This window comes from Daucus carota, chromosome 1, assembly GCF_001625215.2.
Source record: "Daucus carota subsp. sativus chromosome 1, DH1 v3.0, whole genome shotgun sequence".
Taxonomy (NCBI): domain Eukaryota; kingdom Viridiplantae; phylum Streptophyta; class Magnoliopsida; order Apiales; family Apiaceae; genus Daucus; species Daucus carota.
In genome coordinates, this window is record NC_030381.2 from 39,741,695 (window position 1) to 39,763,950 (window position 22,256).

The 22,256-nt window shown below is 32.4% G+C and overlaps 2 protein-coding genes across 2 annotated transcripts; both read right to left on the reverse strand.

Annotated features, from left to right (window-relative positions):
* Positions 1–1,025: 1,025 nt before the first annotated feature.
* On the reverse strand, positions 1,026–8,309 carry LOC108223374 (protein ABC transporter 1, mitochondrial). Its single transcript, XM_017397616.2, has 8 exons — positions 7,606–8,309; positions 6,982–7,207; positions 6,469–6,621; positions 6,128–6,286; positions 5,419–5,578; positions 3,871–3,980; positions 2,704–2,820; positions 1,026–1,978 (listed from the first exon to the last, which is right to left on the reverse strand). The coding sequence occupies exons 1-8, from the start codon at positions 8,112–8,114 to the stop codon at positions 1,583–1,585; spliced, it is 1,830 nt and encodes a 609-aa protein (XP_017253105.1). The 5' UTR covers positions 8,115–8,309; the 3' UTR covers positions 1,026–1,582.
* Positions 8,310–16,589: 8,280 nt separating this feature from the next.
* Positions 16,590–20,283, reverse strand: LOC108204915 (WRKY transcription factor WRKY24). The gene is made up of 5 exons (XM_017374603.2): positions 19,719–20,283; positions 19,009–19,203; positions 18,289–18,908; positions 18,033–18,194; positions 16,590–17,388 (listed from the first exon to the last, which is right to left on the reverse strand). The coding sequence occupies exons 1-5, from the start codon at positions 20,034–20,036 to the stop codon at positions 16,935–16,937; spliced, it is 1,749 nt and encodes a 582-aa protein (XP_017230092.1). The 5' UTR covers positions 20,037–20,283; the 3' UTR covers positions 16,590–16,934.
* Between the last annotated feature and the right edge of the window lie 1,973 nt (positions 20,284–22,256).

Genomic DNA, 22,256 nt, shown 5'->3' on the forward strand with positions numbered 1-22,256 from the left:
ATAACAAAATTAGTTTGAACCGCCCTTCCGTCAAAGACAATATTAATCCATAATTAATATTTTTACGATAAAATTAAATATTATAATTTAGATCAAAATTAGTTTGAGCCGCTCTCTTGTCAAACACAATACTAATAACAAAACATTATAATTTGAATATTAGTTTGAATCTCCTTACTGTCAAACACAATACTAATAAAAATTATTCTAATTATGATAAAATTAAAGACTATAATTGGATAAAAATTATTTTGAATCGTGGTCCGGTTTTAACAAAAAAAATATTATAACATACCTGATTTTTTGAATTATAATTATATTTTATCTCCGAAATTCAAGAAAAATCAGAAGACTGAATCGAACAATTCTAGAGACGCCCGCATCCTCCTTTATATATATATATTGATTGATTTCAAGATCGGTAAACCAAGAAAAAAGAGAGTAAAGTATCGAATTTATTATGTTATCAAAACTATAAATACCCCGTCTCCGTTATGTCCGTGACCGAAAAATAAAATGTTTACTTTACAAAGGTTTTAACTTAATCGAGTTAAAATGAATTTGTTCCAGTATTTTAAAGATCCCCAATTTATTTAAAAAATTCTGATTAATTCCTAATTAATCCTGAAATATATTTTATCAATTTATCAATCACATTCCAATTTGATTTGATTAAAAATTCCCAATTTATCAAAATAATCTCTAATAAATCCTGAACTAGTGAATCAATTAATTAATTCGATTCCCGATTTTACCAACATATGTACTTGGTGTTTGCCTATTAACACAAATTTTACAATTTACACCACGGACACAGGAAGTTGCTCCACAGCTGATGAAGCAGCCATGTATTGGAAAATGCCAAAATGGTCCCTCCCGGTGGCCATGTGAAGATTTGGCTGTGGAGGTGTCTACAACGCTTTGGTGGCACGTCGCTGTTTCTTACTGTAATAACAAATCCCACATGCAAAATCACACACAACCTAGAATACAAAACGAAATTCTGAGCATATTGATCAAGGCTATGAACATAACACATCCAACTATTCATTATTGATGTCCTGTAGGTTACAATACAAATGAAGAAAATCACTACTCACTATAATTATATAAATGAATCTTTAACAGCCAGCAAGTTCAGTATTGAATGGAAGTAATGACGACATATTTATCCTCTATAAAGTAACATTTATTGAATCAGGACCTCCTCAGATTTCCTTGGATCCGGAAAAAAATATCACTTGCTCCTGTCCTCGACAGTCAATTCATGTGGTTGAACTAATATTATAAAGAAATAAATGTGACATGACAGTAGGTCACTGCAGCGAATTTCCGACCTTCGGGATATTATTAGCCTTAACTAACTATAAACCGCCCCGATAATGCCCTCTGCAGCTAAAAAAAACTCAACTCACTCCACCATATCTAGATTTTCACTAGATGCTGGCTTGAAGGCAGCTAACAGAAAGACCTGCAACCTGAAGCTAATTATCGAGCAATTTAAATGAAGAATTTGGCGCCAAAAGGAAAACCATATATATGGGTGGAAGTTGGAACATTGATCCAAATGAGATGACATATATCACTCAGCTGAGCTACCATTAGAAATTTCAATGTTATCTTCACCAAACTTGTAACCTTCATACACTTCAAGAAGCACATCCCTGCATGGTACAACAGCTCCAAGCTTGATACAGGCAAGGAAAGCACCAGAAAGTTTTCGGTGGAGGCTGTAAGCTTCATCAGGAGGGGGTGTCAACCTATGCCTCAGCATTGTTGCCCCAAGGTTTGTAATGCTTTGTGTAATATTAGTAGTACGGAAATCATATCCACCAGGCTTTGAAAATGGCAATCCGACAATAAACCCAGCTTGAACGTGTGCTTCTAACATTATGTCCGATTCCATTCCTGTGAGAAACCCGAGCCTTTGGGACATCTCGATCGCAGCTTCTCTGTCATTATTTGCACAAGCTACAACCTGCCCAGAAAATGCATTTAAGTTTTCAGATTATACAGCTAGGTAAAATGAATTTAAAGGCATATCGCGGTACCGGGTTATCACCAAGGAATAAAATCACTTCTTAATTTTATACCTTACGCACAAAAATTACATATAGAAACTAATCTGTCATATATAACAAAAATAGAGTAGAAGTAAGAGGAAATAGAACGAGCATATTAGTTTCAATCATATTCGTATTATGAATTATTTAAACTAATAAAATATGTAGAACTAACCAAGGAGACAAAAATCATCTCCAATCATATCTTAGAGAAAAGGTAACATAAGAAATTACGAAACATGGTCTTTGCTTCTCACCTGCCGGCCCAAGGAGAAACACCTTAGAAAGATATTATGTTCTCATATATGTTTTCGGCAAATCAAAATCACAATTAAAATCTGCAGTACGGTGTAATTGTGGCTTAATGTTCCACATTTAATGAACCTTATATATTTTTTATTTTTTTTTGACAAAATGAACCTTATATTTAAGCCAAAAGAACTACTCCAAATAATAATATGCCTCTTAGTAATATATGAGAGGCGAGAATAAATCTAAGGCAATTGCAATCGAAGAATACTGTGAATATTATGCTTACTCTTAATCCACGAGAGCCTTATGGTATACTAGCATGCATTACAATCAAGGGGTAAAGGCTTCAAAGATTTAAAGAGCTTATAAAGCAAAAAAGTATATTTACCATTCTCAAATAATCATCCACAAAACGTTTTGGGTAATCCCGAGCTGCGCCAAAATCGATGAGATTGATTATTCTCGAATTCTCGTCATATAAGAAATTACCCCAATTAGGATCTGTCTGCATTAAATCAGCATAAAAGATGATATCAGAACTGAAGTACTAGACACTAGTAGAAATCTAGCAAGACAAGAAGCTGAGAAAACGATTAAAATTCATAAAACAAATGAGATGGTAGAAATAGATGAACAGAACAATGCATGTCAGGTTTCTTGTGATACCTATTTAGTTGCTGGTGATGAATTCAAAAATCAAATGAGACAGATAGGAGAAATAGATGTACTACAATCAGTACTTATCAGAAAGAACATAAGCATACAACATTAACAACGCTGCCTACACGTGAATGAATCAGATTATGAGATTGATCACTCAATCAGTCTCAATTTCACAACACGATTTTGCAAATGAATGCTGGACCGGACTGGGGGCACTTTTCTAAGCAAGGATTCATCGACTGGGAAAAGATGCACTTGCTAGTCAAATGGTTCATTGAAGGAGGGTAATCTAACTTCTGCAAGAAGACCCAAACCTAACAGCAGTATTAGTGGCCTTGGAGGAGGGCTAAGCAGGAGTCCCATCACATAAAAATGAGCCTTTTGGTTATATAGTGAAGGCCGATGTTAAAGGGGAAGATTGTTAAAATTCCCTCATCAGATATCCAACAAAGGAATTTCATGATGTTTTTTTTGTTTTCAATAAAGGGTTTCATTAAGCTGTATTAAGTACTTTGCTAAAGGCTCAGAGCAGTGCATAGTATACAGTGTTATACTACAACAAAATGTAGACTGAATTATTCACACATACTATTTTACTTAAATCCCGAATTCTAGATTCCACATAAGGAAGTAAACCATAAAATCACATTGTTAACATGGCAGTGTTGAATTTTAAACGATGAGAAACTAACTACATCTGGCAGTCATAAAGTCCCTACCCTGCAGAGTGCAGACAGGAATATTTCATATAAATTGCAGATATTCTGATTGTTCGATAGCAGTTCCAGATAGATAGAAAATATAGGATATTATAGGTAAATTAACACTGAAGCAAGCCATAAATCGAGGGGTTGAGGGGAAGGACTAATTTTTTACAAAATAGAGAACATGCCTGCATAAAACGAAAGACAAACAGCTCTTGCAGAGTTAAATATAGCAACTTTCTTCCAACATAATTACGAGTCTCTTGATCCAGTAATGCCACCTTATCAATCGTAATTCCTGTAAAAAAGAGCAAGTTTGGCCTCTTTAACATGACATACTGTACAGAATTTCGCAGCTTAGTGACAATTGAACTAGAGGAAAATGAGATCGCCTGATGCTCTACGGCGCTAAAGTAGCTTATTAATTCCAACAAGTAAGAAAAATGTGATTTTTTATTTTACTCAAGTTTAATTTTTGACTTATAAATTATATTTAATAAGAGAAAGGAGTGGGTACTTACTTTCAATTTGTAATTTGACTTGTCAAAAATTAATATCACCTTATCATATGTGTTATGACTTAGGAACCAGCTTAGGAGTAGTCTATAGTAGTATTAGGTAACAGAAATAGTAAGGGTATCTGTGCCATTTACTGAGCTGGTTGGTCTGATAGTCTATATATAGCAAGTTTTTTTGTTTTTTTTTTGGTTTTCAGTTTATGCTTGATGATGATATGAAGATGGGACTCAAGTTCCTCAAATCTGTATCTCTTGCTCCAGATTTTCAAATTTTCTAACTAATTTCTATCTCCAAAACTATCTTCTGCTAGATATCTTTGTATCCCTCTTTACTTCGCTGATCTTACTCTAAATCTCTGCTAAAACTGCTTTATTTCTATCATTTCTCTATCCTTTTATCTCTGTTATCTTACTTGTAATATTAGAACCTAAAACTAATAAAAATATCAAGTCAGAAACCCTAGTTTCTGACAAAATGCAACTTCTAGTATGTTGTCACCTTATTATAAATTATAATTCATTAATTGCAATATTTGAAGAGATAACAAAGTAAAAAAGAAAACACTAAAAAATTCCTTCAACTAGTAAGTATCTAAAATAAGTTTAATTAACAAGTAACCTTTTTAATACATCAAATGGAAGCAATATTGGCCAAGCTGACTACAAGGCTAAATCGAACAGTAAAAGAACCGCATCAAGCAAAGAAAGAGTAAAGAGACATGCTGAACTGGAATTGATAGCTCATAAAATTAAGACAACTTGCATTATTCAAAATTTTCACGTGTTTAAGCTTTTCCTTATGACCTTATCAAACAATTGCAGAGAGGGTTTTGTCATATCTACTTTGCAGTTCCTCTTCACACAGCATTTCCAAGCTTCAAAGAGCCTAGTTTTATAAGGTTTTCTGCTAAAGGAAGTAAGGATCATGCACTGTTTTAGCTAACACCATTAAAATGCTAGAAAAGCTTTCATACACGAACTACATAAACCTCAATATACTTCAGTCAAGCTAAAATGCAGAGACCATACAATTAAACACTAATAATCATGGCATTATTGTAAACAACTCTGATAAGAACTTGTAGAAGTAAGGAATAAAGAAGAGGGAAAAAAAAAATCCTAAGGGCTACTAGGGCACTATCACTGGCACAACTATTTTAATGCTAAACAGTCCCCATGAAAACAAAAATATGGATGAGAGCAGTTAAATGCAATTACCTGAAACCAGTTCTGTAGTTAAAACTCTTTTGCTCAGTATATCATCTATCACCATGGGAACATAAAAGCCTTCTGTGTCGGATAACAACTTACGAAATCTTTTCTGGTTATTTGCCTCCAATATATAGTCACATTCACGGGATAGTTCTTCTTTTGCTACCTGCAAAGTTCTTTTAGCAGTTTCATACTTTGAACTAGGCGGTAATGAGATAGACACAAGTGATATTATTTTTATACAAGGGAATTAAAACTTTCAAGCAACAAACTTAAAATCTTCTAAAAGACCCCCTATTTGACATTTATTATAGGGCAAAATATAGGACACCAGTGGTAAACCAAATTAATTTTAACGAAATTATCCTGATTCTCCCTCATAAACTTACTAGAAGTCGGTGAATGTAAAATCACTTTATAAAATACGACAGTACCATTTAAGATCATTTTGCAATCTAAAAGAAACATGATTTGATCAGGAAAGTAAAAAAAAAAAAATACTTTTATAATTACTCCTAACAGTTAAAGTTAATAACACTGTCTATTATAATTATTGAAAATGTAATTACCACTACAAATAAACTTGCAGTCACCATTGTGAAGCTCATAGAGAAGAAAAAGGAAATTAATACTTTTATTTCATATAATAACTAAATTAGGACGTAAAATTCAATTGTAGAACCTATAATAATGTACACAATTACACATCACTTACTATAATAGCTCTGTCAAGATACATTTTTTCTGGAAGCAGATTCGTGTAATCTAAAATCAATTTCACATTATCAATGTCACTATCAATGCTATCCGCAACACCGGGGTACTGGATTTTCATGGCAACGTCCAATCCATCCTTTGTGACTGCACGATGCACCTAAAAGATATTTCAGTCAAGAATATAAGTAAAATTAGTTGATTCTTGGCAGCAAAATTTATACAAGTGAAGACTCGTGAATAAAACTTGATGTGCTTTACCCAGTATAAAACACTAGAAAACCGTGAAATGATGAGGAGATGAGAAGATAACGGCAGTATCTACTATCTAATCTTCATTACCTGTCCTATACTTGCAGCAGCCAATGGTTCATAATCAAAGCTTGTCAACTTAGACGACCATTGAGGACCCAACTCAGCTTCCAACACCTGATTGAGCTGGCTCCTCGGCATCACGTCTGCGCCCTGGCGAACGATATCCAGAGCAGCCAGGATCTGTAGGGTATACAAGTTGTGACTATTAGAACAGTATAATAAAAGAATAATCAAGTGTTCAGGCAAAACTCTAACAAATACTTATTTTTCAAGTGTATCAAGACTAGACCGATTGAATAACAAAAACTTTATATGAAATCAAGTCCTAATACTGCATACAAAGAATATCTTGGCTGGACTACACTGCATCAACATTAGAATTGTTGCGCAATTCAAAAGAAAGCTACAGTAACTTCATTGAACCCTTAAGCTTCCTACCTAAGAAGTACAGTAATCGGACTTCCGTAAATGTTAAAGACGTGCATATATAAGGGTTTGACATTAATGACATAACTACTAAATTCGTAATATCTAACATACCGGAGCAGGTACTAGAGATTCATCTTGGATGCTCAACATCTGGCCCAGCTTGAGTGCCGCTCCACGCATTCTGCATAATGCAAGAGCCAAACGTTCTGCATTTTTATCTGACAAGAATGGAGAAACTGCAGATTTCTGATCTTTCGAGATAGGCGTACCATAAACTAGTCTTCTGGTCGATTCCTGAACTGTTCCCCATGCTAGTCCAGCACCCAAACCAGCAAACCTTCAACATAATGTTGAAAACATATATATAAGTCCCGATCATTAAAAAAGTCATTTGCCAAAAACTATAGCATCACCACAATCCCACAACAGTGATTAGCAAGGTCGGAAAAAATATCATAACTAAGACATCATATCTTCCTTCCTAAGACCAAAATAATTTTGTTTGCATCAGTTCATCTCTACTTTTATTTACAAGTTAATAAATCCAAAAACGATCACAACTCACACAACTTAGTATTGTCAAAAAAAACAAAGCAGAAAACAATCACAATTCACGGCTTGAATCAGATGCAATATACAATATGCTATATCTTTCCAAGGGCAAACTACTAATATCATCAAACACATACAATTCAATAATTCACATACGAGATCAATGAGCATTGAGAAACTCACCCTAAGGCTCTGGAAAACGAAGTAGACGGAACTTTCCTCTCCCTCAGCTTCCTCTTCTTAACTACCGCCACCGGCTTAGCTTCTCCTACTGCCACATCACCAGCCGCATTCGAAACCTCAACCGTCTTAGCTTCTCCTACTGCCACATCACCAATCACACTCGAAAACTCAACCTCTCCGCCTAATTGAGAACCAACAGCAACATCATCATCACTACTTGAAGAACTTGATTGCGTCGCTGACACCTCACTCTCCGACTGCAATACCGGCGGCGCGGCGGCGACGTCGGAGAAATAGACGACGCTGTCTTTCGAATTAGAATGAGAGGGAGGAGGTTTAGAGGGAGAGAACCGAACAAGATTGCCTTTAGTGAGACCGGTTATGTCGGTGGCGGAGAGCACGGCGGTTTTAATTAGGGTTTGGAAATCGGCGCCGCCTTGCCGCGCGGCGATCTCTCTGCAGACGAGAGAGACGCCGTTGAAAAGTTTGTTGAGTTCTTTCAAAGTCATTGTAACGGCTGACAAAGCTAAAAATATTGGCGATTAAATAAATTGTTCGAGATTTAAAAAGGAGAAATAATTTATAGCGGGGTTATTGAGTCCGAAAAGAAAGGTGCGGCCAGAATCAGTGCCGCGCCTCCACTGCGACTATCTACGTGCGTGTTGTCTCTCCGTTAAGCTTTCCCTCTTTTTCAACAGGAGAATAATAAAATAAAATGTTCAAATTGTTATGAAATACTCCCTCCGTTTCAAATTACATGTCCACTTTCAAAAAATCACATAGTTTAAGAAAAGTAGATTTTGAGAAAAAAGAGGTGTAATAAGTCATTAATTGAACCTAATATGTGGTATAGGGTTGATCTTGGAAATATAAATTTGAAATATGTGGAGTAAAGTTGATTTTGGAACTATAAATTTACATTAAAAATTGAAGTGGACAAGTATTTTGAAACAAAACTTTTTTTCTAAGATGGACATGTATTTTGAAACGGAGGGAGTAATATATGTAGAAAGATAATTGAGAGAGCTAGATAAGAGATAAAGGAGTAGATTTCATTGTATTATCATATGGCTATACAAATGGCCTTTATATAGGATTACAAGTGTCAGTTACAAGCAACTCAAAGATCTAGCTAGTGAAAAGCCAAAAGTCTAGTAACTGAAAAGCCAAAGGACATCCACATAAATATATTATTTATAACACTCCCCCTTGGATGTCCGTCAAATGAAATAATGTCTTGTTATAGCCTTCCTGGAAAAATCTTTTGGGAGAAAAACCAAGAGAAGGAACAAAAACATTTATTTCATGATGTGCACGTGATGCTGCCTCGTTAAAAACCTTTCCAGGAAAACCCAGTGGGAAAAACCATGGATAAGGGAAAAAGAGTGCAGCGTGCATTTGCTCCCCCTCATGATTATATCAAATAATATCTCTGAGTTGATGAGCTCCTTTGTTCCAGAACTTTTGCCTTCATTGAGTTGTGTAGCTATCATCATAAGCAGTCAGTGGAGCTTTCAAATATATAGTTGATGGAGTTCCCATCCTTGTAAAATATCATAATCTTGTCATGCTACACTATTTTTCCAGCTTTGGTCATCTTAGATTGCCCAAATCAAAATAGTGTGATAAGAAGTTCCTGCAACAACTCATTTTATACCAAAGGAAAAACTCTAATATAGTTTATTCAATATTGATCAACTGTTGAGGACTTTGCTCCTGCAAAATAAACTTAAAAATCAAATTTGTGGAGATTGAATAAACTTTCAGGATTCACACGCCTTTAGAGCGAGCAATTACTTAGCAACGAGTACTAATCAAAAGCGGAAAATCTGCTTTTAATAAATCTATAATTATATCAAAACATGTTAAATAAAATATTTTTGTACGGTTCTCCAGGACCGAGAATTTCTTTTTTTCAACTGTCCACAAAGTTCAGCGTACAATATTTATAATCCTTCTGGGATTCACATATAACGAAATATCACTCATTGAGAGATATTCTTCTTTCAATATATACACCACGAAATATTTTATCACCAAAAGTAACATAGATCTATTTTAATTATGAGGTGCAACTCATTTCAATGTCAACTAGAAACACATTCTAGTTTCCATCTGCTCTGGCCAGAGACTTTACGAGTTATCACCTATAATTTGGTATACAATGATAACATGTATTTTGTGTTGGACTGCTGGTCCAAATCCCTTTTCCATTTGAAAGGGTATAATTCTCGAGAGTTTGTTATACTGCTTCTGGCAGTCAAGATCCTTCTAGGATGATTATTGTCAAGTGGGTCGTATAAAATTTAAACTGAACCTTCACATATTGCGGGACTAATTCGCAATCAAATAATCATTTCCACCACAAATACTATTACTCTTCATAACCAACACAAGGTTATCATACAATTATTTGAGCTTTACATTCATAATTTCTGAAACTTCATTTTGTTTTCACACAAATAATCATTCATATCCCACTGACTTTACACCTTCAGGTGTGTTAACTGCAGTTTCAAATATTTCTCTATTTTCAAGAGATAATGATTCGTAGGGCGCACTATTTTCACAACTTCAAGTGTGAGAGGACTACTGGTCCAAATAATTTTTCTTTATAATTGCCTCGATTATATCCTTTATTCTTTGGCCAATTATATCAATATTTTCTAACAAATTCTGCTTCATGATCCTCATTTTCAATAACCTCAAGTTCTATAAATATCATCGACGTCGATTCTATTTATGGTTCCACTTCATTCTGGACAAGACATAATATATTTAGATCTCAATATTTTTCATTACTTTTATTTTCTCAAAGTTTCATGTATATAATCTCTACCAGAGATTTTTCAATGTCATGTCTATAATCTCTTCCGGAGATCCTTCAAAAATTATTGATTTCTCAATCTAGTCATCATCAATTATTGCTCCTTTTCACCTTTTGTATAAGATATATATGGAACCAACTTGTCTATCACACTTCAGGCGTTCTTTAGATATAGTAATATCTTGAGGTTGTCCTTCTGCGACATTAATATCATAGGAGCATATGTAGCCGGTGTTTGTGTCATAGTCACTATTTTTGGTCATCAAAATGAATTATCTGATGAACTTCTGGTTCATATTCTTTATTTTGAGGATCAAGATGAGGCAATGATAATCTACTTCTATATATTAAAAGAGAACAAGGGGCAAAAAGAGCCAATAAAATGGCTGTGAAATGACTAACATATCCTTATTCAACAAAAAATAAAAAAAATGCCACCATTTTATCATAAATGCAAAAATTGATTAATTTTATTGTAGTGAGCATTCAAACCTCCATCCTCGAGAATTTAATGCAAGATCATAACTTAATAAATCAGTAAATCTTTTAAGATGCTTTTGATTTTATTATAACTTTTAAATAATATTACGGTTATCCTACTTTCATATATTAAAAGAGGACTATGGGTAAACGTAACCTATAGAAAATTATTGTTATATCTTTATTTAACAAAAAAATAATAAATATGATAATATTTTATGATTATTGTTAAAAATAGATTAAATATTATTGTTATGGGATTGTTAAAATCAGACAGCACTCTCATAATATATATTGTATTTATATTAATTATTATTATTATTGAATAATATAATTTGATTTTATTATATATATATATATATATAATATGTTTTGTTACGTAAATGCACATTATTTATCATATCATAATTTTATTTGTTGTAAGAATTTTCAAATAATATAAATTAGTTTAATTTTTATTATGACATTACATATAAATAATAGATGTAAATTCAATTGTGAAGTTAAGTTTGTTATTTTTGTTATTAGACTTATGTTGTTTGAGTTTAAGTTTTATGCGAAATGAGTCAAGTTTGAATCACTTGTGAACACCTCAAACAATTTCAATATTTTATTTTATTTTTTTAGTTTTGGTTCGTCTAGAATTTTGATTTAACATTATTAATTTAAAAAAACTTATTAAATGAATTCCAATATAATATTACCCAATATCGCAAGGAAAAAGTGTACAAGAAAAATATAAAAAGATATAATAAAAATTATTTATTTTTATCTGTAACCAACTCGAGTACGAGTTTAAAGGTTGAGTTTGAATTTACACAATAATAAAACTCTACTCAAATTCCTTAACGAACAGTTTTTGTTGTTTGAACTCGACAATGAACCGAGTCGAGTCGAGTTCCTGACAAACATTTGTGTTTGTTTACGGTTCTAATTTCATTCTTCTTCTTCTTTTTTTTCAACTAAAAAGTCTAAAATCTTCAAACATAGGAAAATCGAAGATGTCATTTCGATATTGGTCAAAAGTTAGGGACAAGACATGTACGATTACCTTCATAACACAGAATATAAAAATTGTCCCTAAGAGCACAATTTTTTTTTCATAAATAGGATGTGGATATTAAAGAGAACGTGATCAGCGTAGAAGCATTGGTAAAAAGCCTATTATCGATACTAGAAATATCCTTCTTCAAAGATCGCAAGAACGTCTTTAAAAGAGTGTATGAATATATCTTAACGTGCATGATGAAATATGTCACTTATATGATTTTAAAATGTCCACTCAACTTGAAAGAGAATTTGATTATTATTCGATTATAAAAACTTTATGTTCATTTTCAATCTAAAATTAATAAATAGTCCGACCACTTGAATAAAAAGAGCATAAGTGGATGTAACATATGATATTGAATATAAGTTTAATTTTCTCATGTCGAACACCATCAAGCTTTTTTTGTCTAACCGATATATAAATTTTGTCAATAATTTCACATCTAGCATCATTTACATTTTTCAAGTACAAAAATATATTAAAAAAAATAGATGAATTAATAAATATATATTTCAAAAATAAAAAAGTATCAAAATTTAAATTTGTTAAATAAATTAAATAACAAATTTAGAATGTGATTTTAAATCAGAGACCCGTGCCTTGCACGGGTTTCTACGCTAGTTCATTCTTATATTTCTACTTTCAATGGCTATTTATTTTCTCCCCCTGATTTTGGGAAAACAAACTCATTAAATCAAGTCATAACAAATACATATTGATGATTCCAAATGCACTCGTATGTAATATATGAATCGATCTTACTAACGTGGTGGAAAATCTGTGATGACCAAATAATTTATTTATGATGGGGAGAGATTAAGAACAATTGTTTATATGATGCGAATCGATAAATATTTGATACAAAATACTCAACAATTATTATGGACGAGATAATACTCATTATGAGATGCACCAGCATTATAAGCATATATTCTAAATAATGAATCTCGCATGCTTCAGGCTGCGAGTTGATAATAACTTTGTCTACAACCATATATTTCACAAAATATCTCACTGTTCACAATATGATATTTTTATCTCATGCCATGTCTTCATAAATTCATTCTCAAAGATGATAAATCACAACTATATCTTTGCTGGTGATCAATTTTGCTTTATAGGCAAATACTATATGTATCACTGATAAAAAGAATCTACAGGTTCTTCAACAAAAGTGCATATAAAATTACTATCGCATCTTTATCAAATTCAGATGGCTTAGCTAGTCAGGCCAAACTATAAACTTATAAGTAAACTTCTGGTTTACTTTCAAAATCAATTTCAATCATGCTTATTATAAAGTAGTGGAGAATCTTTCTCCAATTTTTTTTTTTTTTAGTGCACTGAATGAAATTCAATATATAAAGGCCCTTGATATCTCAATGCGATAAATTATATAAATTTCATTCTTCAATCTTCTTGGGAGAGTATAATTGCATCAATACTATACATGCTCTTCCAGAGTAAAATGTACTTCAGAGAGTAGATAAAATATATATGCCCTTCGAGAGCCTTGTGCATGCTCTTCAGGAGCCTGATATATGCTCTTCCGGAGCTTTATACTTTCTCTTTCCAATTCTTATATTTAGAAAAACTATAATGAGGCATCCTATATGATCATCCCCTTTGGATGACTCATTTTAGATGTGAAGCATTGATATTAGTCATCTTTATATCAATCGAGAGAAATATTTCTTATACACATAATAAGAATAGACTTAAAGTATTTGTAATGTCATGACCATTGCTACGATCATGGTTGATATACTCTGATTTTCTAATACTGTCATATTATTGTACGATATCATTTGTTACAATTCATAATCTTTTCATCAATAATTCAAATTTAGTAAACCACAATTAATCACGATATCAACTCATGAATTTAACAACCCAAATATTACATCAATTTCATAATATTGTATCTGCGGGACACAATATAATATTTATTCAATTAAAATCTATTTATCCAAATATTATACTATTCTTTATATAGAACCATCCTTCAGGGGTATTATATCATTTGGGATAAACTCATAAATTGAATATTATACTAATATATCATTCTTCTGTAATGTAATCAAGTGTTTAAACATATTATATATACTCTGTTGACATCCTTCATCTTCAGAAATTAAACATATCAAAAATGTGTGATAAAAAATAAACTAATTTTATTATATAGACAACATCTGGTTGTTATTACGTGCGACTTCTGGTTGCAATCATATACTCAATCTATTAAAAACAACGTTAAATAGGTGTTGTAGATAATACCAACATTATCTCGCTCAAGTGGGAAAAAAAATCATTTATACAAATCCTAAGTTTATATCACAAAGGCACACATTGATTTTATCATTTACCAAGATATCATATAAAGATTTCGAAATATCACGTATTTGAAGCATGCATATATAAGATGTAACACACTTTAATAAGTGAGCAAGACAACTTAATACAAGTGACATAATGTGCGCATAAGCTATCTCTTTCAAAGCATAATATATAAAGTTTTGACTATCTCAAAATTTGGGGTGTCCTTAAAATCGAAAGATTAAATATGGTCATGAAACATATATTAATCTGAGATACATAGACAAAGACTAGAGATAAGGTCAGACATAATTTATATAGGTGTGAATGATATGAAACTTTTGTCTTTTTCATAGAATATTAGCTAAGTCATTAATTAAGCTTACTACACTCATGACCTTTTAAAGATTAAAGCAACTTACTATCTATTAATGATGTAAAATATTTGGATTAGAGAGTCACTAAGAATTTATGTTTTTTTTTGTATTCATTTTGAATAAAATGATCACATATACACAATATAAATTTGTCTCATATCCTATTTATCAAAATAAAATAATGTAGTGTACGCAAAAGAGAACGCCAGTGAGAATCATCACATATAAAATGAATTGTACACATATTTGAGAGTGACATAATATATAAATCGATAGTTATCCACAAAAGGTAATCATCAAAATTATATATAAAATATGATCACTAGAAATATGATATATGACTAAAAAACATGATTTTCATTTAAAACAAGTTTCTCACAAATTTTCAGATTTAAAGAGATCCAAAATATTTCATCCAATTCCAAAAAGCTCCAAAATAGTTTATTGAAATCCAAAAGAATTATTCAGATCCAAAAGAGTCCAAATTAATTTACGCAAATCCAAAAGTAAGTATTCAAAACAATTTATTCAAATCCAAACATATCCAAATAATGTGTTTAAATCCATAAGAGACTAAAGCATATGCATATCGGTCTATACTAACTCCAAAAACTATAAACATCAACATATCCAAAATCGATCTATTCCAAAAGCAAACTCTAAAACATGTAAACATATAAAATGATTCAGTTTATGCACATCATGAATTCGCAACTTACATGTATCACATCAAAAATATTAACTAGTTTAAGTTTTAGAAAATTAAGTGGCTATTCCAAAATATCCAAAATCTCTCAAATATATAGTATAGTATCATAAAAATGTAAAGAATGGTGAAGGGAGACTTACCTTAAAATCTTAAGTGATCAAATCATTTGAGTTCATGATTCCTTACTTCAAGAATTCTTTGAAAGACCTTTAATATCGGAAAAACAATTCACTCCTCATAGCAAAAACAATCTTCATCGATCAACACGTCGAAATTTTACAAACCATGATCCTCTTGAATAGAAGGTACACCAATCATACGAACAAAGTGAAAAGAGATACAACATACGTGCAAAGCGAATCGTGCTGATAACGTGTTATGAAATAATATATGTAGAAAGATAATTGAGAGAGCTAGATAAGAGATAAAGGAGTAGATTTCATTGTATTATCATATGGCTATACAAATGGCCTTTATATAGGATTACAAGTGTCAGTTACAAGCAACTCAAAGATCTAGCTAGTAAAAAGCCAAAAGTCTAGTAACTGAAAAGCCAAAGGACATCCACATAAATATATTATTTATAACACAAATTTTGTTGTTGAAATTTGTAAAAAATTTATATTCATGATTTTATTTTTAAAAGTCAGATTTGTAATTAAATTTATTTTTTAAAAATATGATTTGTGACTAAGTTTAATTCCACGTAAATGAGATTGCATCATAGTTTTGAAAGTAACTTCTATAATTTGAGTATATTTAAGAAAATCTCTTAAATATTTTTATAAAAACATATTTATAATTTATCATATTTTTGAAAGTAATTTTTTAATTTGAGTATTTTTGACAAAATCTCTCAAATATTTTTATAAAAACATATTTATAATTTTTTGAATATTTATTGCTCTTATAATAGTTATTGTTTTAGAAACGGAAACAGATACAGGTGTTTAGAAATATAAATCGACTATTTTTATGATTCTCCCATGTTAACAAAATGATAATAATTTTAATATATATTTTATTTGTAATGACATTTCACTTTCATGTACATTATACATATTGTAAAAAACTAGTATAATTATTATTTTGAGACGAAAACTCACAAAATATTCCAATTTTTACTAACTATCAAAAATTCTACTGCACACTTTTCAGCTTTAGTGCTGCAGCAAATTCTCCCAGGAACCAGAAGAACAATCTTGCAAATTCCTTTGAACAAGCTATAGAAAAATCAGTATATTTCTTGGCTTAAGGTCATTACAAGAAAAAACAAATAAATTGAATATCTGCCCTATGAATATTGTAACATCAGGTTGATATATTTATCTAGTCTAGCAATATAACTCACAAACGATAGGCCAACAGGGGCAAAATACCAGCAAATTCTACAACATAATATTAATCTGCAAATATACAAACACATTCCTGCAAAAAGATATACACAGATATATCCAAAAACAAGCACACAGTATACCACCAATAAACAAATGAAGTTGATCTCAGATTCTTGGTTCTTTTTTCCCAATGTCATGTTTGATTTCTCAGACCATGAGTTCCGCAAAGCATTTAGCAAAGCAATGAGTCCAGGAACGTGTCATCTCGAGGTTCTTCCTTGGTTCTTGAGAAATCATTTTCTTGCTGTTGTGTCTGATTCATGTAGGAGGGGACCATGGAGTTTCCGAATCCTGAGAATCCGAAGCTTCCGGGACTCTGCAACATCTCTAGTGTGAAGGGTGCTTGGCCATTGGCTGATGGTTGCCTTAAACTGCTGATTGGATTGAGAGCTGAGTTGTTTGGTATATTATGTGACATTGCAGAAGGCCTGATGGCCATGGGAGCATTATTTGCGGCATTGGTAGGCAGAGGCCTATTCAGAGAGTGGTTCCCACTGCCACGAGCTGCTGGAACGTCGTGATTGTGTTTCCCTTCATAAGTTGTTATGACGGCCCTCAGATCATGAGCTGCTCGCTCAACATGTTTCCTCACTGGGCATCCTGGATTTGTGCACTTGTAGTAACTCCTGCACATAATGCAACTCACAATATCAGAAATCTTGTTGCAGATATTATCATCTTGAATAAATGTTGATTGCAGACACTATGTAATATATGCACCAACTACACAACAGCAGCTTAGCAAACATTCAAGCACATACAAATTCCAGAATATAAGCACACACTAATCAATATCTACGAAATCATGATCAGAAAACAAATATATCTCACAAAAATAACGTGAAGAGTTGACTCTGTTTTCTGCCCTCATATTTAGTTCTAGCATTGTAAGATTGGCTCCCTCTTGACTCTGTCTTGGAGCGTAGGGCAAGGCCCTTGTATTTCTTTATTTTTAATATATAGAAATCCAGACTCGATATTAAGCAAATAAGTTAACTTAGCCTCATAAGAGTGCCTCTTTTAGAACAGTTTCTATCAAAGGAAACTTCAACAAGACAAGTACATTCTAGAGGACACAACAATAGTCACAATATGAAAAGATAATATACTTTCTGACTATGGTTTCATTCCTAATAACAAATTAGATACTTTTGCAATAAAGCTATTCATGGCAACGAAAACACTTTAATTAAAGCACTATAACTTTTTGCCATATTAGGTGAATTATAAGAATATGGTACCCAAAAGTGATTAAAATCTAAGCTTTTACCTTGGATTAGGATTTCCCTTCACCACTTTTTGACCATACTTTCTCCATCTATAACCATCATCAAGAATATCAATATCACTTGTTGTTTGAACTACAACTCTAGGCTCTCTAACTGTCCTATTTCCAGGTGCTGATAAGATTTCATTCTCACCATCTCCTCTCCTACAAAATAAACAAAATAAAATAATTAATCATGTCTTTTGGACTAAACTCGCAAGTAAACATCCAATTCAAAGGAATTCACAAGAAAACTAACCATCTTTTGGAATCAGGTTCATCTTCATGGAAGTCATCACCCCCTGATTTACTCTTCTGAGAAGTCTGCTCAAAATCATCATCCCCAACTGATATCGATGAATTCTCCGGAGTTGCAGCTGAATCCATTTGCCCAGTTCCATGTGAACCATAAGAATGATCAGGTACCTCATTTGTCTGAGGATTAAAAGCTTGGATTGCTTGAGATGAAGCTGATGCCACTGATGATGATCTCCTAGTTGACTGAGGTTTAGGATGAGTATGATTACCCTTGTAAACAATCTCAGTTATTTGGCCTTCTAACGACCTCTCAACTTTCTTCTTCATTGGACAATTGGGGAATGTACACTTGTAGTAGCTCCGCGGATTTTCGCTCCCTTTCACTTGTTTCTGCCCATACTTTCTCCAATTATACCCATCTTCTGATCTTTTCTGCTCCCTCACTGATTGTGTTGGCTGATTATACTGATTACTATAATCTTGCTGGTATCCACTCGGAGGATTGGTTTGAATAGTTGCAATCTCAGGAGAAAAACTCTGCATCGGTTGCTGGTATTCAGATTTTACCATAGAATTAGCATCATTCTTGGCAGATCCTTGATAACCCCATGGCTGTCTTTCCTGAATTTAAACATCACACAATTAGAAAAGCTCAATCAAACATCATCTCAAATCAAAATATTTAAAGTTCGAATCATATATATTATAGTTATCTACATACAGTGGTGATTGTAGTGGTTTGAGATGGATATATCGTTGTAGATGATGTTGCAGGAGGTCTTGTTTGCGTCTGGAAAGAAAAATCTGAGTAGTGATTTTGCTCTTGTTTAACATCATCTTGCTGGTTGTTACTATTGTCTTTCTTCCAATTAAAAGCCTGATAAGGAAAACTCCCTGTAGTAGGAGATGGCAGAATCTGCACAAAATATCAAACAAAAACACATAAATTCAGACCCTTAATAATAAATATCCATCAAACAAACATCAGATATGCATTAAAATCCAGAATCCGAGCACCGAAATACAAGAAGGGTAAGCACCAATTTCATGTTTGAATTCAAAATATGAAAATGAAAAATGAATCTTTGATAACAAAAAATGAAAAGAAAAAAACTTGTGAACCATTGAGTCCCAGTATTTGAAGAGCAAAAATACAAAGAGGGTTTGCATGAAATTTCACACTTGAAGTTGAAGAAAGATCAAATCTTTAACAACAAAACATGATAAAAACTAATCAACAAAAAAACAGAGATGAAAACTGAAAAAGCACTAAAGATTCAACTCAAGTATTAAAACAGCAAATATAAAAAGAGGGTTTGCATTCAATTTCATATATGAAGCCTGTTAAGTATAAAGTTTAAGTCTTTAATCCCAAGAAATGATAAAACTCAGAGAGATAGAGATGGGGAGAGAGAGAGAGAGAGAGATTACGTTGTTAGAAGACAAGAGAACAGGAGAGTCCAAGAGTTCAGCCGGGGATAGCCCAGGAGGAATAGAGAAATAAGAGGAAGGTGAAACAAAAGGAGGAGATATCGGCAGAGATGGTGGCGGAAGTGACTTAAATTTGGGCACACCAGAGCCAGTTCTCTGAGCTACACGATCTCCAAGACCATAACTGACAGCGTTGTTGACATCTCCGGCGCCGGAGTTCAAAAGATCAGAGAAAGATGATGACATGAAAGAGAATTGTTTAGTTGATGTTGTTGGGTATGAGTTTGCACAAGTGTCTAAGCTCCCGGAAGAAGTCATCAAAAATATAGATAGACACAAGTGTTTGTATGTATAGGTTTGTTATTATGTGTAGTTTAGTTTAGTTTAGATAGATTGTGGAAATGAAAGACTTAGGGAACACGTATTGAGTTCGAGACTTGAGAGAGAGTAGATGAATAGATAGAGATAGAGTTTCTCTCTCTAGAAATGTTTTTTTGGAGAGAGAAAGTTAATTTTCTAGGAAGGGGAGGAGATATTTGACTGTGGAAAAATATATGCTACCCACTAATAAATGTTTTTGTAGTTTTGGTTATTATATTCGTGGTCAAACCTCGTGGGTTTGACTCAGATGGTGATGGCGGCTGCTTGAGGGGTGGTGGTGGTACAAATTGTACATTTGATGTTTCATATCTAATCGTACGTTTTACTTTTTGGTTTGACACCACTAATTTGAGTTTATTGTTGATTCAATGTTGAAGGTAGATTATTAAGAGCTGTTCATAATCACTGGGTACTTGGCAGTGATTTAAGTTAAGATATATAGTGGCAATATGAGAACGACTGCTTCAGTTTTTCCTGATAAAAAATTGGCTTCTTTCTTGACCCGTTTGTATGAAAAGATGAAGCATTTGTAAAGAAACTGATAATATTATCTTTTGTTTGAAGATTTCTGCTTTTTTTCCGAACAGGTTGATCACGTATAAATTTTAATCTACTTCTTACTCCTAATTCATTTCTTTACTTGAAGTTAAGCTATCCAAACGGTCCCTTAATAACACTAAAGTTACCTTCTTGTCTTGAATGGAATGCGAAGAAAATAGATGACAAATCTTAAATAAATACTACAAATCAAAAAGAAAAGATCGAGATAATAATGATTAATACGAGTGAGTTTCAAATTTTTATGATTAAGATTGTAGACATATATTATGCAAAAATGGAATGGGTATTCTTTCCGAAATATACGAGATTAAACTTTTAGTTCAAATGGTTAGAATGAAATAATCGAAAAAAATAAAAATCATAAATATATTTTCCGATTAATCTCAATGTAGAGTACAAATTTTATTTTATACTTCTTCCCTTTCATTCATCTAGTTTCATTTTGAACATATAATTTATTTATGACTAAGAAGAAAAAGAAGTTGGATAAAATTATAGTGGTAAAAGTAGGTAAATGTTGAATTTAGTTTGAGTTGGAGCAAGACTAAGGACTGGGACTTGTTTAATTACACATTAGAGTCTTTTAGATTATTTTTTTTTTGGTTTTGCAAAGCATGGAGCTATCCAATTCAAATTTAAATTTTAGCCACCTTGGTATAATCAAGAACAAAACCAGCAGTAGATAAATACAACATCAGATCAAATACAAGTGCTCTGCTTACTTTTTGCTAAAGACGTGATTTATATTAACATAGAAAATACTCCATCTTTTACGATAAATTTGTGCTCAATTTGATTAACACGGTTGACCTCAATAAATGAATACTATCTAATAAATTAATATAAATAATAGTCGCCTAGATCAAAGATTAAGGATCATTGTTGTAAGAAGCGGGAATCAGACTTAAACGGTGAAGTCACGGAACAAAGATTAATTAAAGATTAATCAGAAATTAATTAAATTAATCGGAGATTTAATCAGTTCGGCGAATTACGGAACAGGGATTAATCAGCGACTTTTTAAGAACAGAGTTTAGGATTAAGTACTGCGACCAAAACACTCTCTTTTGCTGTTTGGACTATCAGATTTGGGTGCTTTATTTAGCTGTTTTTGCATGATAAAAATAAGAATAAGATGGGGTCTCGACACCAAGCAAAGACAGGGTAATAAAATCAATTCTAGCTAATTTGGATATAATACCTCCAGTCAGATACTATTAATAATCTAACGTTTCTTGTGCAAACATTTTCCTGTTTTTTTGAATATAAAATGAACAACTAGAGTCGTTTTAGTACTGATTTTATACACACTGGGCCACGTGGGGTAGTCCCACAGGTCGTGGTCTCTATGGTTAGGGGTTAAGTAGTCTCAATTTAATTTGATACACTTTATTATTATGATAATTAATCAATAATATTGATTAAACAACTACAATATTAAATGTGTCAACCACAATAGATTACACCACACTTGATACAAATACATGTATCTACACTATATTTGCAGGCAATTTATGTAAATTTATGTATTATTCAGATATTTTTTCAAAATTTAATGAATATTGCCTTCATACATACGGCACAAAAGCATAACAA